Source organism: Natator depressus, chromosome 1 (genome assembly GCF_965152275.1).
Source record: "Natator depressus isolate rNatDep1 chromosome 1, rNatDep2.hap1, whole genome shotgun sequence".
In the NCBI taxonomy this organism is placed as follows: domain Eukaryota; kingdom Metazoa; phylum Chordata; order Testudines; family Cheloniidae; genus Natator; species Natator depressus.
The window spans coordinates 141,713,779-141,739,224 of NC_134234.1; the positions used below are offsets into that span (position 1 = coordinate 141,713,779).

Sequence of the window (25,446 nt, forward strand, 5' to 3'; positions counted from 1 at the left end):
ACGGAATCTGCCAGCTTGCCTGCCTACCTCCTCAACAGCTGGTCTCGTGGCTTGCTGAAGAGCCTGCTCTTTTCCAGGCTTCTGGCTCCTCAGCAAGCCGAGTACTTGTGTCTTTTTGGCACCCCAGAGTTCCTGGCACTGAGGCAGTCCTCCTAGCAGTGTCCCAGGGTTGGGGACCACAGGCTCTGTCCCCCCATTCATTGGCGCTTCATTTCATATTTGCAGAAAACGTCAAAATTTTGGAGTTTTGTTCCAAATCTGAACAAAACTGTCCTGAAATACCAAAATCCTTCATGAAGCAGAGTTGCCTCTCTTCACCCAGTTCTGTATTTGATATCAAAATCCAATAGTAGTATTTCTTGAATGGTGGTTTGTGCTACTTAAGATCAATAAACAATGCTGAAGACTTCAGCAATTTGCAGCTGCAATTCACATAAAGTAGGCGATTGCCTTTTTTGAAAAAGGAGGAGCAATTGGAGAAGGCTGTTCAAAAGAGAGTGGAGGGATAGAAGGAAAGGGGCAATTTGATACTGTTAACCTGATGTAAATATGCAGATGCACATCAGTGTGTTTATTATCACAGTATTTCTCATTTCTTGGTGTAGATCATGGCTGTTGCAGCTCTAGTCCATCAAAGATTTTGTTTGGATAAAGCACCTCCTCAGCCTCCTTTCCAGACACACTTCTGTGGTGAGTATCTGGACCAGGTTATGGGTAGAGCAATTTTAAAGATTTGCTTCAATAACTTCACTTGACTCTTTTTTTAATATAATATCTATTTTTAAAATGTTTATTGGAAAGAAGTACAAGCAAGAATTTATATGTGAACAGTGCTGTCCCCACTGTCTGTCAGCAGTAATGGTATGATGCCTGAGTGGTGGTGGGGAGAGAGTTAATTAGGTGAGGTGAGTGGATTTTTTTCACTACCCAACGGTTTCCTCCCTATTTTTAAACTTAGTTGATATTCCATTTACTTGGTAGAAATCTTAGGGTTTGTCTATGAAGGCAAAGTAACCTCCCTCCAAACATCCTCTGCCTCTTTCTGTCCTCTTTCTCCTCTCGCTTGTTGCTTTTTTTAAAAAAAGTTTTTATTTAATTTAAAAACAGTTCAGTCTTTTAAAATAAAAGTTCAGCTAGAAGTGGGCCAGCAATAGCTTCATTCAATTCTGAACTGAGATCTCAAGGCAGTAATATGAAATTAAGAAACATGAAAACTTAAAAGATGCACAGTTGAGCATATGGGTGTGGTCAACTGGATTATCAACCCAGAATGCCTTTACATAGCCCCAGATCCCAACTGATAGTCATGCAGACTTTTGGATGCCCTTAGAGGCAGGGGTCCAGGAGCTAGCATGTAAACTGCAAGTGCTCCATGGCACAGTTTGAGAATGGCTAATGACACATAATTAGTGTTTAGGCTTGCAAGGAATAGATTTGTATTGGTAAAGGTTGATAAACTTCAATTTCACCACTCTCACAAATGACGAAAAAATATTTCCATCGATGATGATCAAAATTTACAGATAGGCAAAGTAAGAAAAATACTGCTTGGGAACTTACTAGAGTATGATTTATGGATATTAATTTGTATATTTCAACACGGGATGTTGACAATTTGTTTTAACAGTTACAAAGATTTAACTTTTTGAATCTCAACATCTACTGTTAAATCATTTTGCCTGCCCCTCCTCTTTTTTTCCTGATTTTCCCCCATAATTTCCCACAACCGTGAACATTTAAATAAATAAAAAATAGAAAAAAATGCTTAAAAATATACCGATACTGTCTGTCAATTATTAAAAAATCTAATTCTGCCAACCCTACATCTAATAGTTTTACTTTTATTGGGTTTATTTATTGCTAATTTCTTTTAAAATAACTACCACTCTGAAAAACATAAAATCCATGTAATTTTAACTCAAAAGCCATGACAGAGTTTAAATTTCTTTAAACATAGCTGAGACTTCTTTTTTTATAGAAGTCCCTGTTAAAAGCAAGATGTTAGATTAGATTGTCCTCTGCTTATCTGTTCTTGTTCAGTGACTCCTCAATTTCCATCCCAGAAAACTAGCTTTTTAATCAAGTTTAAACTCTTAAATTTAGTGTTTTAGTAGATAGCTTCATTTTAATTCAGTTGTTGAGTCTTGGCATGGTCTTGACTTCATTTTGTATCTTGTACAGTGCCAAGCACACTGTTACTACATAATAAGATAAAGGCGGCATTTCTTCTAGACCATTGATCCAAAGACTCTTAGATAATCTTACCCAAAAAAACCCTTCTAACAAATGACATTGTTTTTCATACCATATGCTCAAATGAGACCAAACCACTTATGATTTCTTTTGCAGTTATTTCCAAACCAAACGATTGTATTTTCCCTTATGACTTCAAAGAAATCATTAAAAGCAAGGTAACTTATTTTCTTAACGTTCAGAATAGAATGCCTTCTGAGATACTGCCTTTGAATTGAGGAGGAAGAGTTTTACATGGACCAGTCTAGACTAGCACTAGCTTTCGTCTCTGAAAATGTACATTCAAATCTTTACATCATCTTTGAAAACATACCTGCTGATCTGTCACTACTTATATTACAAAGCTGTCATATAATTTGGCACAGTTAGCAGTTCAGAAGGTTCAGGAAGAATGTTGCAGGTAAGATTTGAGGTACATTGGCAGAGCTTTGTGCGGCAGTTTACATTGTATTTTATTTTGTTATACTTATTTCAAGCTGGTTGTGTTAGTCTCTCATTTTCATGTGCGGTAAAGTCCATCCAAATTTCTTTTAAAAAATCCTCTTTTCATTTTAAAAGAGGCACTAAAAAGTTTGGCAGAACAAAAATGTAACCTACTCTTTTTGTGTGTGTGATATTAAACCTGTGGGCAAATGTTATGTACATCATATGTAGCACTGTCATGCTGTTCCTGACTTCTAGCAAGATTCTTGAAACACTTGTACCCAAAAGCAAAACAGAAAAGGGTATGTGAGAAAAGCTTTCTGTAGTCATGTGCATGAGAACAAGAAGCCTTCAATTATGAAGGAAAAAACTCTGCAGTGGTTTATTATTATTGTAGTCTTGTAACTCATCAGTGAAGGATCGGGTTTTTATTTTAAACTTTTAGTATTTATTGGGTCATTGAAACCAGGTACTCCCTCTTGCTCCTCTTAGAACGCTAACGTAGAGATTGCTGCAACGGAGAGAACGTTGCTAGGTTTTTTCCTTGCGAAGATTCACAAAATTGACCCAGATATTATTGTGGTAAGTAGCTATTAACTTGACTTTTTAATAGATATGAACTAAGAAATATGTTGACTGGGCAGATGTTAACTTAATTCTTGGTTTCTTTGTGCCCCTTAAAGCTTTTACATTTATTTCACTCTGCATCATGATTTTAACTTGCTTTAGTGGTTATAAAATAGAGCAGGTATACATACTTACACATGTGATATTGAATTGCTCTTCAGGAGTATGTTGTAGCCCTTATCACTTTAAATATTATTAAAAAAATAACTACCTTCCTTAATTTAAAAAAAAAAAAAGCTTTTGGGTTTACCAGAGAAGGTGGAATATTGATACTTATGGGTCTATTCATCATCTGTCCAAATACTCATGTAATTTCTGTTAATGTCATTTGGATAGTTTGATACCAAAATCAAGACACAAATATTTTTTTTTAAAAATCCATCGGTCAGTTAAGTTTATTTTGTGGCAAAATAAGCCTTTCTTTGTACTTGATAAGTGCTTTATATGGGAAATGTGAGATTTATTTTTACCAAATTACTGAAGGGAGCAGTGCTGGCAAAATTAATAAGGGCTGGTAGCAAATATCCATGTACCTCTTTAATAGTTTTATAATTGTTGTGGAAAGACTCTGTCAGTGAAAATGCTGATATCAACACTTCAAAATTTTGGATACTGCAAGTTAGGTAACTGAGTGGCCTGATTTTTCAGAGCTAAGCACCTGCAGTTCCCATTGACTTAAGCCTGGTGCACAATGACCCTTCTTTAGGGAAGCAGAAAGGTGTCTTTTAAAAATACTTCTGCATTCCCACTTCCTGAGTTGTGCTGTGTTCTTTCTGGTTTCAGCTGAGGATTGGGACTAGTACCTTCAGGGAACAAATGGTTATGTTTCTCTTGCATTTCTGAACTTTAAAAGGCATTATTTAGCTATGTTTGATTTTAAATATGTAAGAACTCTGCCTTTATGTACCATGCTGCATGGAATATGGTATTACTAGGATACCATGAATATATAACTTACATCAGTAGTTGGAGGGTTTTATGAGTGGAAGGAGAAGGAATTATTTAAACATGTCTTCACATGTGGTTAAATAGAGAATTTAAATTGAGATCTGTCACTAGCTGTGAGGCATGAGAATGAAATTGAAAGAACCTGTATGAACTGTGAGCCAATTATAATGAAACAAAGTTTATTTCAGTATTCTGCTGAGCAGTGTTGTTAATGTCAGGACTAATGAGTACTGCTGATGAATAAATTCCCTTAGAATTTCCAATAAGAGGTATGCTGATGATGCCATCAATTAGATTAGAATTCCTTTGCCCTTTATATATATATATTTTTAAACACATGAAAGTAAGTCCTTTAATTTGCATTTGTTATAACCTTTTTCTGTTGCTTTCTTTTTGTGGCAAGGGTCATAATATTTATGGCTTTGATCTGGAAGTGCTGCTGCAGAGAATTAATGTGTGCAAAGTCCCTCACTGGTCCAAGATAGGTCGACTGAGGAGGTCCATCATGCCAAAGCTTGGGGTAAAAGATTGCTTAAGTCTCTCAAGTTCTTTTACATTGCATGTGATTAAAATGAATTAATTTAGCTAATGTATTTTGAATGCCTCTCTGATGTATTTTGACTGTTGGTCATGTTGGATTTCTTGCATCCCAGTTCAGACATAATGAATGTTTGTATGACTATTTTATTACAGTAATAAGCTAAACTAATTTTCAAGTTAGGCAAATTTAGTTTACGTTTCTCAACTAGATGGTGGTAATGACAGATTAATAACTGTAATAGAGAAAAGATGTCTTTGTCTTTGTGTCTAGTGCAACTGTATAATGAGGGGAAAATGTGGCTTGGATTGACTGGTGAATCATCCCATAGAGAGTAGTTAAATTATATTTCACTAGTTTTATTACGTTCTTGTTCTGAGAACATGACATTCTGAATACTTAACTACAGCACCTCCCTCTTACATAGTTTTTTTTTATAGGCCTATGCTTTTTTTTCTATTTTCATCACAACCAGAAAACTCTTCAATGTTTTAATTTCTCTTTTTTATAAGGAATTTTCTTCTTCTACATAGATATTCTCTTTGAAATTGGAAAAGGTAGGGGAAAGACAAATGAAATATTTTTTTAAGGGGAGGAGTTATTTTTGTCTTTTTATTAGCTATAAACACGATTAAAATATTTAATTAAATTGATAGCAAAAATTCCACTTTAAGTTAAACATTCAGTTTTGTTTCTTCTTCCCTTCACCACATTCTCTGCTGATACTTGTGTCCACTTCATTCCCTGTTTTTCCCCACCAGTGTGTCTTTGTTCTCCTCCCTTGTTGTTTTTATGACTTTTTGTGCTGTCAATTACTAAACTGCTTGTTAACATGCAAAAATTATGGTCTTTTAAAAAAAAAAAAAAAATTCAGATTCCATGCCAGACATTCATTCTTAGTTTCCTGATCCTGCAAACCCTTATGCATGTGCTTAATTTTGCTACTGAGAGTTGTAAAATTTCAATGGGACTACATAATAACAAAATTAAGCACATACGTAAGGGTTTGCAGGATTGAGTCTTAGCTATTAAAGGGAGTCCTGTGCCCAGTCCTTCATATCCACAGGCTTTGCTGAAATATATCTAAAATTCCTTTAGGACCTGATCCAAGGCCCATTGATTTAAATGGAAGATTCCAGCTGCCTTGAGTGGCCTTTGGATCAAGCCCCGTATGCATATATTTGAGTATGTGATGTTACTTATTATTATTATTTATTTTATTATTTTTTTTTGCATGGATAAGGGTCGAGGTGGCTTTGCTGAAAGGAATGCAGCCTGTGGTCGGATGATCTGTGATGTGGAAATTTCAGCAAAGGAATTAATTCGTTGCAAGAGCTACCATTTATCTGAATTGGTCCATCAGATTTTGAAAACTGAGAGGGTAACAATTCCACCAGAAGAGATAAGAAATATGTACAGGTATATTGCTCAGTGGTGTGGTGTTTTTTTTTTTTTTTTAATGCAGTTCTGTGTTGGGGAATGGCGCAGCATTTAATTTTATTTAGTTTTGTCTCAATATATAATTTTGTACTTGGTTTATCAGGCAGATGTGGGATTGAGTAGCAGGGTACTAATACTTTTGTGTTTTTCATCTTAAAAGTATTTTACAAACACGGTTTCTCAGAACAGTGTTGCTGATCATGGCTTAGTCGTTACATTGTGAAAATGTTACTTTAGGTACATTGTTTATTCTATTAATCTTGAATTACTATTTGCAACTAAATGAGTTTGCTTCATAATTTGGGACAGGTACACTGAAGAGATCTTAGAGCCATGATACAGAATTTAGGTCTACTCTTCTGCAAAATTCATACCGACATGTTTCAGGTTTAAACTTGCCATTCTCCCTCTCTTCCCAGTGATTCGTCTCACTTACTGTACATGCTGGAGAACACCTGGACAGATGCCAGATTAATTCTGCAGATCATGTGTGAGCTGAATGTTCTTCCGCTAGCCCTGCAGATTACAAACATCTCTGGGAATGTTATGGTAATTTTGTTTTCGTTCCCTTCACCTAAAAAGCAACTATTGCCTTTTGCTTTCTGGGTTTGGTATGGTTAATGCCTCAGCTGAGTCAGTGCTTGTAAATTCCTTAACTATGCACTGTGAATAGTGTGCGTCATTTGTCCTTCAAAGAGATGAAAACTATTAGTTGGAGTACATTCAAATTTAGATGACCTCCATGGGATTTTTCTTTCTGACATTAGAGTTTGTACTATGAAAATATTTAGGTGGAAATGGACAGATGGTTGTATCATTTGGTAGACCTGTTTATGTGTGGTGCAAAAGCCCCACAAACAAAATTACATAACCCTGAAAATAGATATTTACCTTGTAGAAGAAAATAGCATATGTGAGAAGACTGTATCTGGTTGCAATCTATGTCTTAATTCATTTTTGTGCATCAATATTTTGGTTTCTCCAGTTTGTTTTGAATTCTTCTGTTTTTTTCCTCCATAGTCAAGGACAATGATGGGTGGGCGATCGGAGCGTAATGAGTTCCTGCTGCTTCATGCTTTTTATGAGAGAGACTATATTGTGCCTGACAAGCAAGTTTTTAAAAAGCCTCAGCAGAAGCTGGTGGGTCCCAAATATATTCTTGTTTTTGACTTGCTTCTTCCATGATCTTTTTTAGATAAATTCTTATAAAAACACTAATACCTTTTTCCTTTGCACATCATTTTCTTTACGAAAACATGAAAAAGTAATTATGTCCAATCACAGGAATAGTTTAACGTCAGATCAACAAGAACTTTTTCCAAGATAAAATAACAGTTTGTCTTAAGTGTGAAGTGAAAAGCCTGTGGTTTAAAGGGACACTGTCAACTTGAAAAAACACATTGCTGTCTGAAGTTTTTTACCTATTATAATTACAGGAGCACTTAACTTCTTTCAAGATCAGTAATCTTAATCAAATATTTTTTCAGGTTTTTTTTGTGTTTAATTTGTACATTTAATGGTACTTGGTATATAGTCAGTTCCTTTATTTTTCTGTGAACCAGTCAGTTTCTCCCTTGTTGAAAAGACCCCTATAGATACCAATAAGGTTTTTAGAAAAAACTTCCTTAATATCTTCTTCACACGTGTCCCACTATAGGTGCGCATGCAGCTTGTGTGCAAATGTGACCAGTGTTCCAGTGTGGGCCAGCTGTGGTCATTCAATTAGGGTGAACAACAAAGAATGGGGCAGGCAATCCCCATAAAGCTGGTGGATATTCCAATACTTAGATTTACCAAGCCAGCAAAAACAGCTTCTTTCTTACCTTACTGGTTATTCAGAAGTCCAAACAACACAGTTCCCTTAAAGTGATCCAGCCTCAGGCTTCCATCCAGGTACCTAAGTCAAATATGATGATTTCTGAAAATTTGTATTTCATCATATAAAAGAAAAGGTTTTACCAATCCCAAAGGATTGAATACATTACGTCCCAGGTTAATGAATGTTTCAGATCTTGCCCAAATACATGCTACAGCCAATTCTTATTAACTAAACTAAAATTTCTTAAAAAATAGAGAGAGAGAGAGAGAGTATGGTTAAAAGATCAATATACATACAGACATGAGTTTAATTCATTTAGGTTCAGATTCATAGCAGAGATGGTGAGCGTTGTAGTTGCAAAGAGTTATTTTTGAAATAGTTCATAGGTTATAGTCCAATGTCCAAATATCATATTCAGGGCATACCAACATAACTGGGACCTCAGTCTCGTGACTCCAGCTTCCCCTGCTGAAGCCTAAGCGGATCTGAGATGACAGAATCAGGACCCAAGAATCTTTTATACAATTTTATGTTCTCTTTGGCAAATTGGAGTTCCTCAGGGAACAAAAGGTAATTAGGATGACTTTGAAGGACATTCATCACCAGTACTTATAGAATTAACATAAGGCAATTTGCTTGTTCCTCCACTAATCAGATTATTTGCTATACATTTCAAAGAGAGATGAATACCGAGATATCCTGTGTTTATAATTCATTTAAATGCTAGGATGTTCTTTTGATCTCTGAATTATCAGAATACAGCATAGACAGAGACTGTTCATTACATTGTCGACCCTACTCATACATATTTAAATACACAAAACCACAAACGTTATCTCCCCACATGTCTTTTGAGGGTTATTTATTTTGCAGGATGTTTAACCCCTTCTAGCCATGTGTCACAGCAAGACTGGCTTTTTCTTGACTATCGGTGTGCAGGGGGGGCACATGTATCCTGTGCTCCTCATTCTTAGAAAGTTTAGCTTGAGCAGTTAAGCAGGTTGGACATCAGCTAGGTTCCTTCTTACTACCTGTGGAAGACTGAGATCCTCCTGAAAGACTCACATAGCAAGGGCCTATTTTGCCTGGGAGAATCCCGTATCCCTAGCAGATGCTTGGGCTGCCTATTTTTCTCTGCAGCGACTTCAGGTCGCAAGATGTGAGGCTGAAGCGCTTTCTTCTGGAATGATCCACAAAGGTGGCATTGGCTCCGGAAGAGCTACGCTTCAAGACCTGTCTAATGGGCAGGTCTGTATTGTCCAGCGGTCCCTTGGGCAGATAGGCAACTTCAAAGATATCTGCTGGGAAAGTGGCACTGGGGCATCAAAAAGGGTTGCTTTGAGCAATGGGGTAGGAGCTCAGGAAGGAGCTTAGTGTCCTCACACAAAGAGAGGCACAGGAAAAAGTTGTTGTGTGATAAGCCCCCCAAGTCTGAGATGGTGTCAAGCATGAGCAGAAAGGAGCAAACTGTGGTGCAACTCGCTCTGTTCATACTGGGCCTGGTCCTGGGAGCACCCATGTCGACTCCAGCACCAGGAGAACACTTTCAGACTATACCAGGGACGTTCTCGGTGCTGAGATGCCCAACAGCAGCAGTCACTTTCATGGTTTGATTATAGTCAGTTTGACTTTCTCCCTTACTTGCATTACTACACTGAGGCAATGTTTAATTCAAAAAAACAATTCTTATCAGAATAAAAATTGCAAGCATTGCTATTGATCTAAAGTGTATTGGTTTTTTTTTTTTGGTTTTTTTTTTTTTTTTTTTTTTTTTAAAAACACTATTTTTGTAAACTAGATTTTGGGCTTAAATTAATTCAATAATATTCTTTTAAAGTAACTTTGCTTTCTCTCCACCATTGGATGTCAAACACAACATAGACTAGTGCTCTGTCTATGGTGACGATTCCTAAAAGACTGTGTAATCTTTTGTGATCAGTCTCTTCCCAGAGCAGTGAATCATAGTGCAATTTTGTGATGGAAAGAGCCTTAATCAGGATATTGATAAAAATATTCATGTAGTAGATGTCTGTTAGAAAAAAAACTCCATTCTTATCCCACTCATTCCAATTTTTCTTTTGTAAATGAAGACTTCTAAATTAGAAACTTGATATTATTTTTAAAAGAGGCTAGATGTAGGAATTTTTTTATGCCAAATACAGGTGGATGAAGATGAAGATGTTGAAGATCAGAATAAATCAAAGATAGGGAGAAAGAAGGCAGCATATGCTGGGGGTCTAGTGTTGGATCCGAAAGTGGGTAAGATTTGGCAATTTTACTGCTCAAAGTAGTATATTGGGTCATAAATGTGAAGGTTAGCTCCAGCTAAACTAAAATGCTGTTTCATTGCTGTTTGTTCAAAAAGTTTCAAAGCAAAAGGCAGGGAAAATCCACAACCCCTTTTATATGAAAGGAAAAGAATCCAGAATGATGATTATTAGGCCAGAATCTTGAGAAGGTCGGAGGGAAGCAATGTAGCACAACTTTCTTCTAAGGATATAGACACAGAAGTATATATGTGCTTTTCATTTTGGGTACAAACAGAAAAGAATGCTTAATTTTGTTTGCCAGTAGAGTAGTATCTCTTTCATGCAGCATCATGGATAAATTAGGGGTTTTTGTATTTAGGTTGTGTATAGCATGTGTATATTTTTGCTAGTGGATGCTTAAGGTTTTTCTTTGTTTCTCCTATATGTGGTGATAACTGTACAAAAGCATCCTACAGTAATACAGAAGCTATCTGTTTAACCCTGGCAAGTTAAGAGGGGTTAGATCGTTCCACTTCTGACAGTCCTCAATCACTGGCTAATAGCACATCTGAACCTTTTTCTTAGGACTGTTGCTTAGACACATCACATAGTGCACAGGTCTTTGAATCCAAGCTACTTCTCAAGCTTTTACAAAACTGTGTAGACTGGCAACACTCAGCTTAGTCTGGGTTCAGCCATGTAATATGGGAGTGGGGGTCACTTCTTTTCCTGCAAAAACTTCTGACACTCACGGCCCTGTCCCAAACCTCCCCACTTCACTGTATGAAGTCTTCTCCTCCCCCACCACAGATGCATCCATATTAGTCAAATTTCTTATTTATAGTTACTGAATTGGGCCCTGAAACTCAATGGAAATCTTTAATTTGGCTTTAATGGGCATTGGATTAGGTATCTAGTGGGGATGAATAATTATATGGATCCTCACACTGTATTATACCTTCTACTCTGTATTCTATTTCAGGTTTTTATGACACATTTATTTTGCTTCTGGACTTCAACAGCTTGTACCCTTCAATTATCCAGGAGTTCAACATATGTTTTACCACAGTGCAGAGAGAGTCATCAGATGCACAGAAAAGGGCAGAGGTTTGTGTGTGCTTTATTAGTGTTCTGATTTGAGGTTCAAATCTTCAGTGTGTTTCATGTGAATTAAATTGTAACAGCATCCTGGCTGGAAACTGATCCTACATGCTTATCTCAATACCCTGTCGTCATTATTTTTACTTTTGGTAGCACTCACTATGTGCTAGGCGATTTCCAAACTTGCAAGGAGGACAGTCCTTCCTTCCTGCAAGGAAGAACACAATATAGGGAATTGTATTTTTGCTTCCAAGTTCCTTGAATGTGCTATCTGTAACTGTTGCATCTATTTCCTTTCAATAATACTCCTCGTGCTTGCACCCCTGGCATGTTGTTCCGTTCCTTATCCTCTCCCATACAAGAGGATTTATTGAAGGTTTAGTTAATCCTGTCTCTTGTTCCTCTACAACTTCTTCTATACAATCCACCTTTTTTTTATGCTGCTAAATCCCTTTTCTGTGCCTTGTCATCGTCCAAACTAATGAAGCATTTTTTTTTCTCAGCCCTGGCCTCCATACATGTCATCTTGCATCTGTATAAAAGCACTACAGAAATAAACTTCCTGTCTTGCCATTCTATCCTTCTCCCATGGGCTTCTTTTTGTCTTCACATTGTCTTCACGTGGGCTTCTTTTTGGGTTCACATTTCTCATCCTCCCGTTTTAGTCACTACACCACTCCACCCCATCTACATCTGTTTTAATTTCTTCCTACAATTCCTTGCAAGTTGCTTTTCTGAACTTACCTTTTGTATTCTCCTTCTATGCTCACCTTTGCATATTTCCATATCAGTCCTTTTTATGCTTGGAATTCGCTCCTTCTGTTCACCTGAACAAACAACCTCCTTATTCATGTTTCTCCTTATAAAAACATTTCTTCTGTGAAACCTTTCAATTGCAGTTTACCAAATGAGGTTGGGGGAAATCCATACAGCTGTAAGATTGGACCTTCACTTGGTTTATTATGTCTCTGAAATGTATTGGCTATCTGATGCAAAATGTATGCTCCATGGGACATACTCCATTCTATAGTCCTGAACACCAAAAATGTTTAACTGGAGAATATGAATTGACTGGAGCCACCAGGGGTGTTTGACTGTCTCTGTGGTACTAGTTACTTGAGCTGCAGACTAGCAATATGCCCCTTCAGTTGGGTTCAATGATGGAATAAACAGTGTGTCAATTCAGGAAGCCTGTTCTGTGCCTGTTGCATTTGGGGGGTGCAGGTAAAATGGATAGATTCAAATCAAAGCTACTTAAATCACAAATTTTTACTAATGATTTTAAATCATCAATTTTAACTAAAAAATACAAATGCAAAACATGATTATCTTCCTAAAAAGAGGTTGATTCTTGTTGGTTGGTAACTATTAAAATGTTGATTTGCAACTAAATATATCCTTCACGCTTCATTTGGTCCTTCTTCTTGCAATCAGGAGGATACACTATATATCTATATACAGTTATTTAAGCAGGTACATAGCTTAACTTGCATTTATTCAGATGCTTAATTTTTATATTTGTATTAGGTTAGAAAATGGTGAATTATGCATTTCTTATTTACTAGGTGATTAACTTTTTACATGTGATCTAGGTGAAATTCTATTTAGGTGGCAATTCAAATTCAGTTAAAAATTCACAAAATCAGCATTTTAGTTTTTCTTCTTTAAAAAATAAATAAAATTACCTTAAATGTGCTGGATGCATAAGACGGAAGCTGTTTAAAACAGTTTTGCATTTAAAACTAACTGATTTATTAAACAAAAATGGTATTGTCCATACTCGGTGAATTGAACTGATTGTTTCTGGCCACCATGTCCTTCAAGATTTTACAACTAGGGGATCTGATCTTCTCACACCTAGGACTTGTCTGCACAGCATTGGCGAAGGACGCCAGAGTGAGTGTAATTTGTAAAGGTCTAACATGTTGTGGTCTAACTGCTCCACATAGATCGTGCTGGTGTGCACTAAAAAGTACCTAGTTCATGTTAATGGACTATGTTAACATGAACTCGACACCTTCTGGAGCACAACAGCAGAGTCTACCTGCAATTAGAGTGCAACACATTAGAGTGCTTTACAAATCACACCCCTCTGGCATGCTTTGTTGGTGCTGTATAGACATGCCCTTGGGTTTTTATTCAGAGATTGGAAGAAGAAAACAAACTTTTCTGCTTTTTCAATTCCCAGTTGGTTTCTTAACTCTGAGTGAGCTAGATGTTGAATTGAACTAGTTGAATAAACTGAAATGAAGAAAAATTCTGTTTGCACCCGCAGAAGGTGCTAAGCTGTCAAAAGCTGGTTTAATACTTCAATAAACTCTGCTTAGCCAGTGACTTCAACCTAAACTTGCCAACAAACATGGATTTTTTTTGTTTTTGTTTTTATTGTAAATGATTTTAATGGACTATAATAAATTTAGGCTCCAACATGGGTTGTCAGTGTCAGATTTAATTTTCAATAGGTTTATTTTTTAAGACTAAACCTGAATTTAATTTAAATTAAAAACTGATTTGTTTTCTAAATTGTTTGGGGTTTTTTTTTTTTTATGCACCCTGGCTGAGGGTGACTCTTGGTTGTCTTCTAGATCGGGGTGAACTGTTAAATCAAACAACATAACGCTTCTGAATGGTCCATCTTCAGCAATACCTTTTTATAACTTTCTGGACTGTGGACATTTAGATTTATTTTTCTTTCTCCTTTGTGGTGATAATTATACAGAAGTATCCTTCGTTAACATAGACGCTTTTGGCTCATTCCTAAGTTAATGGGTATATCGTTCCACTTCTGACACTTTCTTTGTCTCATAAGTTAATGCCGGATTAATTGAAGCCTATGTAAGTGGTTGTAGTTTTGCCACCGTGTTCACATTTGGGCACAGTTCAAGAGTTGGAACTCTTTAAGATTTATATCTGTACAATTATGTACATCTCTTGATTTGGGGTGTTTGGATCCAAAGAAAATCCATGGGCATATAGCAGAAAGTATATGTAAATGTGTAAACCACTGCACTGTAGGTACCCTACCCGTATGAGGCCAATAACGACACCAAGTTTGTTGGTAAAATCTGTCCTTGACTTTACGTGTTGGTCTGTAACTTGCAAAGCCAGGGAGTGTTTTCTTAATTATAAATCCCTGAAATGGTCAGAGTGCTTTTTTTCCCTGATAGGTGTATTAGGAAACTTCAGGTAAATGATTTAAATACATTATTTTGGCTCTTAGCTGTAAACAATAATATATACAAAGCTGCTCTTTTCTGAAAAGTGTTTGCAAAGGCCCCCACTGTTTGTGATACTTGTTGTCCCTGCTCCAATAGGCTGGCAAACACATTTCATCTTAGCAGTATTGCCTGAGAACACAATTTTTAAACAAATATCCATCCCCTTTCAAAGGAATAAGGTTGAAAATAGTGTGTATTTTTGTGCTTAAATTCCAAACCTGGAGACTGTTATCACACTGAAATTGAGGTGTAAAATGATATATGCATCTTTCCAATATTCTTTATTAAAAATGTATGTGCTTGGAAAGGGGAGAGGAATCACTTGTGGGAGTTATCTCATTATGGCTTGTATTGGCAAAGCATTCAAGTTCGAATAACTCCTTCTGTACACAGCTCAAGTGAGAACCCATGTTGCTTGTCTTTGTCCTTCTTTCAGAAGCAAATTCTGAGGTATTGTTGAGAATCAGGAAGGCAATATCATACAAGATAACATAGTGCTTTATAACCATTTCCAATAACATCTAAATATGAAAGTCAAAAATTACTCACCTCAGAAGCAACATGTGAAATAGTGGCACCTCCAGATGCTGCCTTCCAATCTTCACACTTAATATTATCTAACTCTTTCACCTGGAGATTTAGGGCTTATTTATGCAAACTGTATGTGGCAAGCTGGGATGTAAATCTAGCTTGCACTAGTCTGCTGTGCACTAATTATCTATCTAGATCCTGCTTCTGTGTCAGTGAGGTAGATCAAAGTGCGCTATGGAACTTTTAGGGTGCAGCAGCAGGATTCACAGGGACAGTTAGTGCATGGCAAGCTAGTGTGAGAGAGATTTTCACCCCAGCTTGCCACAAACTAAGTTTTCATATAGACAAGCCGATAGTCTCGCTTTCCTTCAAATACAATTGGTATCTGAAACTCTTGTCCCTACGGCTCTGAAACAATTCATTTTTAACCTGTCTTCTTGCAGCGGTGCTAATATACCCCAGATACTTTCTATTCCTATGACAGGTTTCAGAGTAACAGCCGTGTTAGTCTGTATTCGCAAAAAGAAAAGGAGTACTTGTGGCACCTTAAAGACTAACCAATTTATTTGAGCATAAGCTTTTGTGAGCTACAGCTCACTTCATCGGATGCATACTGTGGAAAGTGTAGAAGATCTTTTTATACACACAAAGCATGAAAAAATACCTCCCCCCCCACCCCACTCTCCTGCTGGTAATAGCTTTGTGTGTATAAAAAGATCTTCTACACTTTCCACAGTATGCATCCGATGAAGTGAGCTGTAGCTCACGAAAGCTTATGCTCAAATAAATTGGTTAGTCTCTAAGGTGCCACAAGTACTCCTTTTCTTTTTCTGTTCCTAGTGTGACATCTGAGAGCCAAGTCTTTTGGGGTGCATTAGAAGAGTGCTAGTGTACTGGCAGTGAATAGACAATAATAGACTCGAGAATTCTGGGGGTACAGTGGTTCAGCAGCACCAAATTAATACAGCTGAAAAGCATGAAAACCACTTTCACTTCTGCTATCTTAAACGGTGTACTGAGAGTGCAGTTTCCTTTTTACTCTGCAAAAATGAACTAACTTTTTCGTGTCCTTGCTTGTTAATAGACTAAAAATCTACTTTTAAAGCAAATACTTGGTAAAATAAATGATTATTTGACAGGATGGAATGCAAGAAGAAATTCCAGAACTACCAGATCCATCTCTAGAAATGGGAATTTTGCCTAAAGAGATCAGGAAGCTGGTGGAGAGAAGGCGACAAGTCAAGCAATTGATGAAACAGACTGATTTAAATCCTGACCTCTATTTACAGGTGTGTCTTATGGAAGCACTCCTCTGCCTTCACTATACCTATATAAGTTCATTGCTCAGACTACAGAATAGGAGTGATTAATAGTAAATGGAGGTTGGAAACAAATTGTAAGATGCTCCCTTGTGGTTTAGAGAGCTGATAGGTGTCAGAAATAGCTAACTTGATAATATTGCATTCAGCTTCTGTTTGATGGTTATGGTGATTAATATATTGGTTATGTTCCTTTTCAGTATGATATCAGGCAGAAGGCTTTGAAGCTTACAGCTAATAGCATGTACGGCTGTCTGGGGTTTTCCTACAGTAGATTCTATGCCAAGCCTTTGGCAGCTTTGGTGACACACAAAGGGAGAGAGGTGAGTCACTTAAATAGCATTTTAAAATGGTAAACTTAAATCATCCCAGGTTTCATTGAGTAGCAGATTGGTCTTTACTCACTTACAAATCTTTTGCCTTCATTTTTGCTTTGTAATTATAATTTTATTTTGGCCTTTTTGTAATGCAGAAGGACAGGTGACAAGAATAGAATTAAGCAATTAAAAAAATAATAAAACAAGTTGTAGCCATAGATTTGGGTCTTCCTTTGGTGTTTGTCATGTTGAACTGGTCTGTTGTAGCCAGATCAATGTTTACTTGTAAATTTTCCATGACGGGAAACAGTTGGTAATGTAGGCCCCAGTTCAGCAATGTGCTTAGCTGACTATTTGACTTCAGTGGGACTGCTTGCGTGCATAAAGTTATGCCTGTGTTTAAGAACCTTGTTGAATTGGTGCCTTGCTCTCTCTGTCTACGCTACCACTTATATCGGTATAATTTATGTTGCTCAGGGGTGTGAATAAGCCACTCTCCTACCGCAAGCGACATAAGTTACAGCAACCTAAGCGCCGGTGTGGACAGTGCTATGTTGGTGGGAGAGCTTCTCCCACTGACATTGCTACCACCACTCCTTCGGGTGGATTAATTAAATCGACAGGAGAGCTCTCTGCTGTTGGCTTAAAGGGCTACACTAGATAGCTTACAGTGGTGCAGGTGCATCGGTACAGCAGCACCGCTGTAAGGGCTGTAGTATAGCCGTAGCCTCAGATGCTGCTACTTCCTGCAGTTACAATTCATGTCATGGACTCAAAAGGATCCAAAATTTTTTAAGGGACACTGACAAGTTTGATGAATAAAAACCTTGATTTCATTCTTCTTTCTTTATGAAGTCTGTATTATTCTGTCCGTCTTCCCATCAAAACAAATATTCCTTTTCTCGTTATTTTTGAAAACTGAGCAGCCTAGCCACCGTATTTAACCTTACAAAAAATAGAGTGCAAATATTTAGTTAGGAAATAAAATGTTAAGCTTCCAAGGGGTTATTGTGAATGATTGGTGTGAGGGAGACTAAAGATTTTAGTATCCTTGGGAAATATCTTGTATTTAAGATTCAGACACTTATTGTACCAACTTCTTAAGTGAACTACAAGACAAATACAGTTTTGAACAAATTTATACCTGAATTAGACTACAGTCCATGAATTCCACACCATTTTTTTTATATTCTCACTCATCATACAAGACTTCTACATCATTTGGTTTCAGTTTGATCTTTTTAATACTCATATTCTTGTCCCTCTCTCTTTTTTAATAAGAAAGAAAAGTTTGCTTTCACATAGCTATTTAAAAAGGCCAGAATTTTTCAGAATGAGCTCTGGATCATACCTGTATATAATTATGGTAGAAACTGATTAAACTTATTATATCTGCTGTGTTATAGAGTGGTCTGTGATAGAAAGGGTAGGCAGTAAATAGGTAAGGAGAAATGATGATTTTTAATTAATTTTTTTTTTCCACAGACCTAGACTCAGTTCACTCTTAAAAAAAACAAACCTCTTTTAATCATTTTTTGGTTAATGCTGCAATACCATAGCTAGAAGGGAGAGTGTCTTAAACCATTTGATGTGTTAACCTCTTGGTGCCTAGATTTTTGCCAGTCACTTAATGCTAATATAAATTGCATTACTGTCAGTAGCAGGAGCTGTGGGCTGTCTGTATCAAGAAGTAAATGAGAAAAAATAATTTCGGGAAAAGTCTTAGGGATCTAATTTAAAGTAACATAAGAAGTTTTTCTTTGAAATGTGATTAAATAATATTTCTTATGCACCTGATGATACGTGCATATGTAAATAAGGTGATACGAAATATCTCCAGGGAATGTAATTTGAATAGATGTAGGTCGGATTTTGAAGTGCTACATTTTACTGTGTTGTCAAACCATTCCGTAGTTGAGGGCTGCACCGTAAATATGTTTGCAGAAAGTTCAGTGTGAAAAACACAAACAAAGCTGGAAATTCATATAGTGTAAAGTACTGGAAAACTGTCAATATTATTAACTTTTATTAATAGTATTTTGGTGAGATTGGGTTTGGTTGTGATGACATATTAGAAGTAGGTTGGACCATGCAAGTGTGTTGTGGTGGCTAAAAACTTTAGGAATTACACATGCTTTAAAAACTTGTTAGAAATCATATTAATAGGGCAGAAATTACCTCATATGCACACTTGGATTTAATGGCAAAAGAATTTCATGTGATGTGGCAGAAATTCCTTCTATGAAGGGCAACATAGCTGTGCACGTGAGAGGTGCAGCACATAGGCTGCGTGCCGAAGGTTGCTGACCCCAGTGTATCAGGGTAATCTGCAGGCGGGCCGCGAGGTGTTTTGTTTACGTTGACCGTCCGCAGGCATGGCCCCCCCCCACAGCTCCCAGCGGCTGTGGTTCGCCGTTCCTGGCCAGTGGGCGTCATGCCGAAGGTTACTGACCCCTGACATATGCCATCAACGTCATTTCTTATAGAAGGTAAGTGCTCTTCTGAATCTTTGATGCAGATCCCATCTGACACAACTGTATTTAGTTAATGATGTTGGAAATTCAGTACAGACTGGTACAACTGCAGGCATATTTAGGTTAACTTTCAGTGGGGAAATTTGGGCAGCATGAATTTCGTGTGTGTGTGTGTGTGATTCCAACTCTAAGGTGCCACAAGTACTCCTTTTTGCGAATACAGACTAACACGGCTGCTACTCTGAAACAAATAAAATGTAATTTGTAAAGTGACTAGTGTAGTAATTATAGTGGTTGTTCACTAGATGGCGATAGATACCTTGAGATCATTAAACAATTAAGACTCAATCTTGTCAATAAATGATTGTGACCATCTTTGAGTACACATACTTTTAAACTGATCTTCCATGATTTTTAATTTATTTTTTTTTATGATATAGAATATCTGTGGGGATTACTTTAGTTTTAATCTGAAATATTACATCATATCACAAACCTATTTGTACAATTTTTATGTATTCTGGAAGAAGAAAAATGCTTTCCAAAAAGGGAGAGAATATATGAACGCTGCCAACTCAAATTTGGCCTTAAATGTTTATAAGCACAAGTGTTTGCTAAAACTGAAGACCAGTAGATATATTTTACATGAATTATTTTTATAATTGAATGGGATTTTAAAAACAAAACAAAAAGGATTCTCTGCAGTATTTGCCATCCAAATGGGGCATTGTTGGGTTGGATTATAGTACACTGGTTTTGAAACTTTTTTTCATAGTGTGAACAAACTTTAATGAGTTTTATGGGCTACTTTTCTTGTGGTAACTACAGAAGTTGCTTACATGGAAAAGTAATAGAAGAGTTTTTAATGTAATTTTAGCTGTCCTGTAATGTAATTTAGCAACTGGAAACAAGGAGAGGCAGTACCACGTGATCAGCTAGCTCTCTACAGACCAGTGACAGTAAGTATAAGGTCACTCTTTTTCAGCCTTTTTGACAAGCAGCCTTCCAGTGGAATGTCAGATGTGTTTTGGCTTCTGTATTCAGGATCCCCTGGGAAGAAGGCTGTTTCTTGTGGGACAACAGAAGAGTTGCCGAGCTGCTGTCTGGGGCTAACTTGGTTGCCATTGGCTGTGACCCCAGATCAGTGGTCTTTCCACGTAGTGGCATCTCCTCTTGGACATGGTTCTTTAGTGTTCCAATTAGTTCCCCAGGTGACCCACCTTCTTGGCCAGAAAACTGGACCACAGAGGGGCAAAATTACTCTTCTTTCTTTCACCACAACTTGTAGGTAAGTTACAGAAATTCCTGTTGCAGTACATTAAGTGAAAGGATGAAGTTTGCCAGTCAGGTTAATTTCAAATTTCCTATTCAGATATTTAAATTAATTCTAAGGCCCTGGTAGTCAAAGATTGCAGCTGTTTGTCACCACTGTCTGCGAAAGGGAGTTGGGGAGGAGGGGCAAGGGAAAGAAGAGAAAGTGAAATCAAAAAGTCCAAATACGTTAATTGAAAATTAAAACAAAGGGAAGCAGACATCGTACCTTACCTACTCTCTTCCTTTTCTATCTCCTTCCTCTGAGCTGTGGCAGCAGGTCTTCATTCCATTTCACCTTGAGTCTTGTTCATCTGTTGTTGTGTTCTGGGCCTCTGGTGCATCCACATGTTTTGCCAGAGCTGTTCTGGATGGGGCAGCTTGTCAAGCCTCCTTCCCCAAAATATGGTGGGGGAGAGACGAACACAAGCTGGGAAACAGGTCCTCTTAAAATCTCATTAGTAGCTGCCTTTTTGGATGCTTGTGTGGATGCCATCCACACTTCCACTAGAGCTTTGACATCCAATATGATTTTTGTGGAGTCATATGACCTAGATACTTGAAAGCCCAAGCAGAAGAGTTCTTAGCTGCCTCTAAATATTCAGGTGTTAGACCCAAGTGGTGCTTTATGATTCAGTGAAATTGAAGAAGTCCTTGCCATCCTTCAGACATTGTAGGAGGGGCTGTGGATCCTAGTTCAAAAGACAGCAGTCCTTTTGTGGTGCTTTTCTCCTTGAGATGTCTCATAAAAGAGGAAGATGCAACGGACTTCAAATTTTTCAACAAAAACCTAAGGATGTTCAAGATGGAAAACTTTTTTTAAATTCTGTCTGGTATCTCAAGGTTTTTTCTTTTGAGCTGATGGAGGCTGTCTCTATATTTGCATACATTCTTCACACATGACAATTTTTATAATTTACATAGAGTCATGACCATTTCCAGTACAAAGCTCTCTCCTTCAGAGGCTCCTTTAGCGTTTCAGTGTCCTGCTGGACAGGTAAGAGTCAGTTCTTCAAGTTCTGGTCCTTATGTGTATTCCACATGTGGGTCTGCATGCGCCTGAGTCCAGGGATTTTAACAAGCTGTGTCGGTTGGCCCACACATGCGCAGTGGATCTCCTCATGCTCCTGAGCGAGGGTATAAGAAGCGGTGCAGGCTAACCCCCTCTCAATTCCTTCTTAACTCCACATGGTCTGAGTCAGGATCCAGTGTCCTTTCTGGCTTCAGCATTTCACAAAACCTGTAAATAAGATTGTAAATAGTTACTTTTTAGCTTAGTTCAGTTGGTCTCAGTGTAGTTTGTTTCCCTGGAGTGGAGACCCCATCCCCCTGTCCATAAAAGGCGCATTCCTTCCCCAAGCCCATCGAGTCGGGCAAGCCCTTACACACAGACTACTAAGTAACTGGCTCTGCAGAAAACCCCCAGGGTGGAGAGTAAGGTGTGCAGGAAGAAGGATCCACTGGGTCTGTTGGGGACTCTGGTACTGAAGCACAAGCACAATCCTTTTTCTATAGGTGCTGGAACTAGAGGCGCTGGGGGTGCAGCAGCACCCCCCTGGCTTGAAGTGGTTTCAGTCCTATACAGGATTTACAATTTGGTTCAATGGCTCTCAGGACCCCCACCATACAAATTGTTCCACCGCCCCTGCATCTGCCAGTCCCATCTACAAGTGCAGCTCCAGATTTTATGGTTCTGATGCATCTGCCCAAAACACACTCTGGAACCAAGGATGTACTGCAACCATTGGACCATCAGAACTCGCTGCACACCAGGATGCAGAGACCTACATGGCCCCAGAGGATATCTTCCTCTCCCTGCAGTCTCCTCTCTTCTCTCGCCGAGCCCCCCTGAGGGAAATTACTACACCAGAAGATTCCTTTGATGTCTCAGGAACTGTCTTTCTTACAGCCATCAGGCAGGGTTGCCTTTGTACTAATTGCTCTGCTGATACAACAGGGCTGATTTTTGGATTCTGATGGATCTGATGAGCTGGCCCCTTCTTCATCTCCACAGACAGAACTAAGCCTGGACAGGTGATCTAGGACTTATTGTCGCTACCCTTATGAACATGACCTACCTAGGAGACCAATGATCCCCCTGCGATGGGGTCCTCTCAAACACTTGGCCCTCTTTTTGGCCCTGTTGGGGTCCCATATGATCCCTATTCCAGACATCTGGGACCCACCCAGGAGCCTTTCCACTCCTTCTCCTTGTGTGAACAACTGGTTTTGTCAGTGTAGGAGGAAAAGGATGATGTTCAACCAGAACCACAGGTACCAATAGTTCAGTTGGAAATCTCCTCCTCTTCCTTGGATGAGGCATCCCCACCAGAAGACCATAGTGAGGACTTTACTACGAAGGGTGGCTAGTGATCTCCAGATATTTCTGGAGGAAGTCCAAGTCCATTGACTATTGGACATTCTGCAGCCTCAATGCCCAGGTAAGGTGACTTTGACAATTAATGATGCCATATTGGAACCGGTGAGATTCATAAATATCAGGGTTGGAAGGGACCTCAGGAGGTCATCTAGTCCAGCCCCCTGCTCAAAGCAGGGCCAATCCCCAACTAAATCATCCCAGCCAGGGCTTTGTCAAGCCTGACCTTAAAAACTTCTAAGGAAGGAGATTCTACCACCTCCCTAGGTAACGCATTCCAGTGTTTCACCACCCTCCTAGTGAAAAAGTTTTTTCTAATATCCAACCTAAACCTCCCCCACTGCAACTTGAGACCATTACTCCTCGTTCTGTCATCTGCTACCACTGAGAACAGTCTAGATCCATCCTCTTTGGAACCCCCTTTCAGGTAGTTGAAAGCAGCTATCAAATCCCCCCTCATTCTTCTCTTCCGCAGATTAAACAATCCCAGTTCCCTCAGCCTCTCCTCATAAGTCATGTGTTCCAGTCCCCTAATCATTTTTGTTGCCCTCCACTGGACGTTTTCCAATTTTTCCACATCCTTCTTGTAGTGTGGGGCCCAAAACTGGACACAGTACTCCAGATGAGGTCTCACCAATGTCGAATAGAGGGGAACGATCACGTCCCTTGATCTGCTGGCACATCCCAACATCCTATGCCTCCACACCTAAGAAGGCGGAAACAAAGGGTAGAAATAAATGGTCAGTTTTCAGAATGGAGAGAGGTAAATAGTGGTGTCCCCCAAGGATCTGAACTGGGACCAGTGCTGTTCAACATATTCATAAGTGATCTGGAAAAAGGGGTGAACGGCGAGCTGACAGAATTTGCAGATGATACAAAATTACTTAGGATAGTTACATCTGAAGCAGACTGCAAGAAGTTATAAAGAGATCTCACAAAACTCAGCAACTGGGCAACAAAATGGCAGATTAAATTAAGTGTTGATAAATGCAGAATAATGCCTATTGGAAAACAAACTGTTGCAAAATGATGGGATCTAAATTAGTAGTTACCTCTCAAGAAAGAGATCTTGGAGTCATTGTGGATAGTTCTCTGAAAACATCTACTCAATGTGCAGCAACAGTTCAAAAAGCTAACAATGTTAGGAACCATTAGGAAAGGGATAGACAATAAAAGTAAATATCATAATGCAACTAGATGACCCTTGTGGTCCTTCCTAACTCTCCGATTCTATACAAATTCATGGTACTCAAATACCTTAAATACTGTATGCTGTTCTAGTTATCCCATCTCAAAAAAGATACGTTAGGATTGGAAAAGGTATCGAGAAGGGCAACAAAAATGATGAGGGGTATAGAACAGCTTCAGTATGAGGGGAGATTAAAAAACTGGGACTGTTCAGCTTGGAAAAGAGACGACTAAGGGGGGATATGATAGAGGTCTATTAAATCATGACTGGGGTGGAGAAAGTGAATAAGGAAGCATTATTTACTCCATGTAACACAAGAAGCAGGGGTCACCCAATAAAAATTAATAGGCAGCAGGTTTAAAACAAATAAAAGGAAGTATTTCTTCACACAACGCACAGTCAGCCTGTGGAACTCATTGCTGGGGATGTTGTGAAGCCAAAACTAAAACAGGGTTAAAAAAAGAATTAGATAAGTTCATGGAGGCTAGGTCCATCAATGGCTATTTGTCAAAATGGTCAGGGATGCAACCCCACGCTCTGGTAGTGGACAACAGGGGATGGATCAATCAATAATTGCCATGTTCTGTTCATTCCCTCTGAAGCGTCTGACACAGACCACTGTCAGAAGATCAGATACTGGGCTAGATGGACCATTGGTCTGACCCAGTATGGTTGTTCTTGTGTTATGTCAATAACAGTCTGCCCTCCAGTCAAGAGCCACTCATTCCCAGAACTCCTGATGCAGGTCAGGGGCAGGGTCAAATATCCCAACCTGCACTCCTTCCACCTCATGGCCTGGTGTTTGGATGGGGGTCGGAAGTAGATTGCTCTTGTTCATGCCCAGTCCAGGCTATACATAACCAGAGTAGGAAAGAAACAACAAGAACCTGTTATCTGGCTAAATGGAAATGCTTCTCTGGCTGCGTGCAGCACAGTCAATCTCACCCAGTCCCTTCGAGCATCGCAGTAATTCTAGATTACCTCTGTCATGCTGTCTGGAGTGTGACTATGAGAACCTTCCTCCAGGCAGTCTGTCAGAAAATAGGACGCACACCCCAACCTGGTGGTAAGTTCTGTAATTAGATCTCACCAAGCCTGTACCAAATGTGAACTCCTGGATCACTATACCAATCTTACCAAGGAGTCCCAGGCAGTCCCCTTAGACACTCCAGTCTATCTTGCCACCCAGGTGGTAGTTTGAACCCAGCAGATCTGTGATTTACAGCAGATGCTAGTTTAAGGTGATGTGATGTCCACTCTGTGTTCCATGTTCCAGTTCTGCACCAAGGGCTAGCTTGACAGCTCAGACTTA

General features: G+C 38.6%; 1 protein-coding gene and 1 non-coding gene across 5 annotated transcripts in view; both read left to right on the forward strand.

Moving 5' to 3' along the window:
- The window catches only part of POLA1 (DNA polymerase alpha 1, catalytic subunit), a 349,929-nt gene that overhangs the window by 46,375 nt on the left and 278,108 nt on the right, over window positions 1-25,446 (forward strand). For all 4 annotated transcript variants that reach the window (XM_074968368.1, XM_074968379.1, XM_074968396.1 and 1 more), the window contains exons 16-26: window positions 606-690; window positions 2,350-2,411; window positions 3,169-3,258; window positions 4,655-4,771; window positions 6,033-6,208; window positions 6,649-6,778; window positions 7,250-7,369; window positions 10,211-10,307; window positions 11,280-11,404; window positions 16,287-16,436; window positions 16,667-16,789. In XM_074968368.1, coding sequence (XP_074824469.1) covers window positions 606-690; window positions 2,350-2,411; window positions 3,169-3,258; window positions 4,655-4,771; window positions 6,033-6,208; window positions 6,649-6,778; window positions 7,250-7,369; window positions 10,211-10,307; window positions 11,280-11,404; window positions 16,287-16,436; window positions 16,667-16,789 — 1,275 coding nt within the window. The remainder of the gene's footprint in view (window positions 1-605; window positions 691-2,349; window positions 2,412-3,168; window positions 3,259-4,654; window positions 4,772-6,032; window positions 6,209-6,648; window positions 6,779-7,249; window positions 7,370-10,210; window positions 10,308-11,279; window positions 11,405-16,286; window positions 16,437-16,666; window positions 16,790-25,446) is intronic.
- On the forward strand, window positions 10,708-10,841 carry LOC141981093 (small Cajal body-specific RNA 24). The gene has a single exon (XR_012637650.1).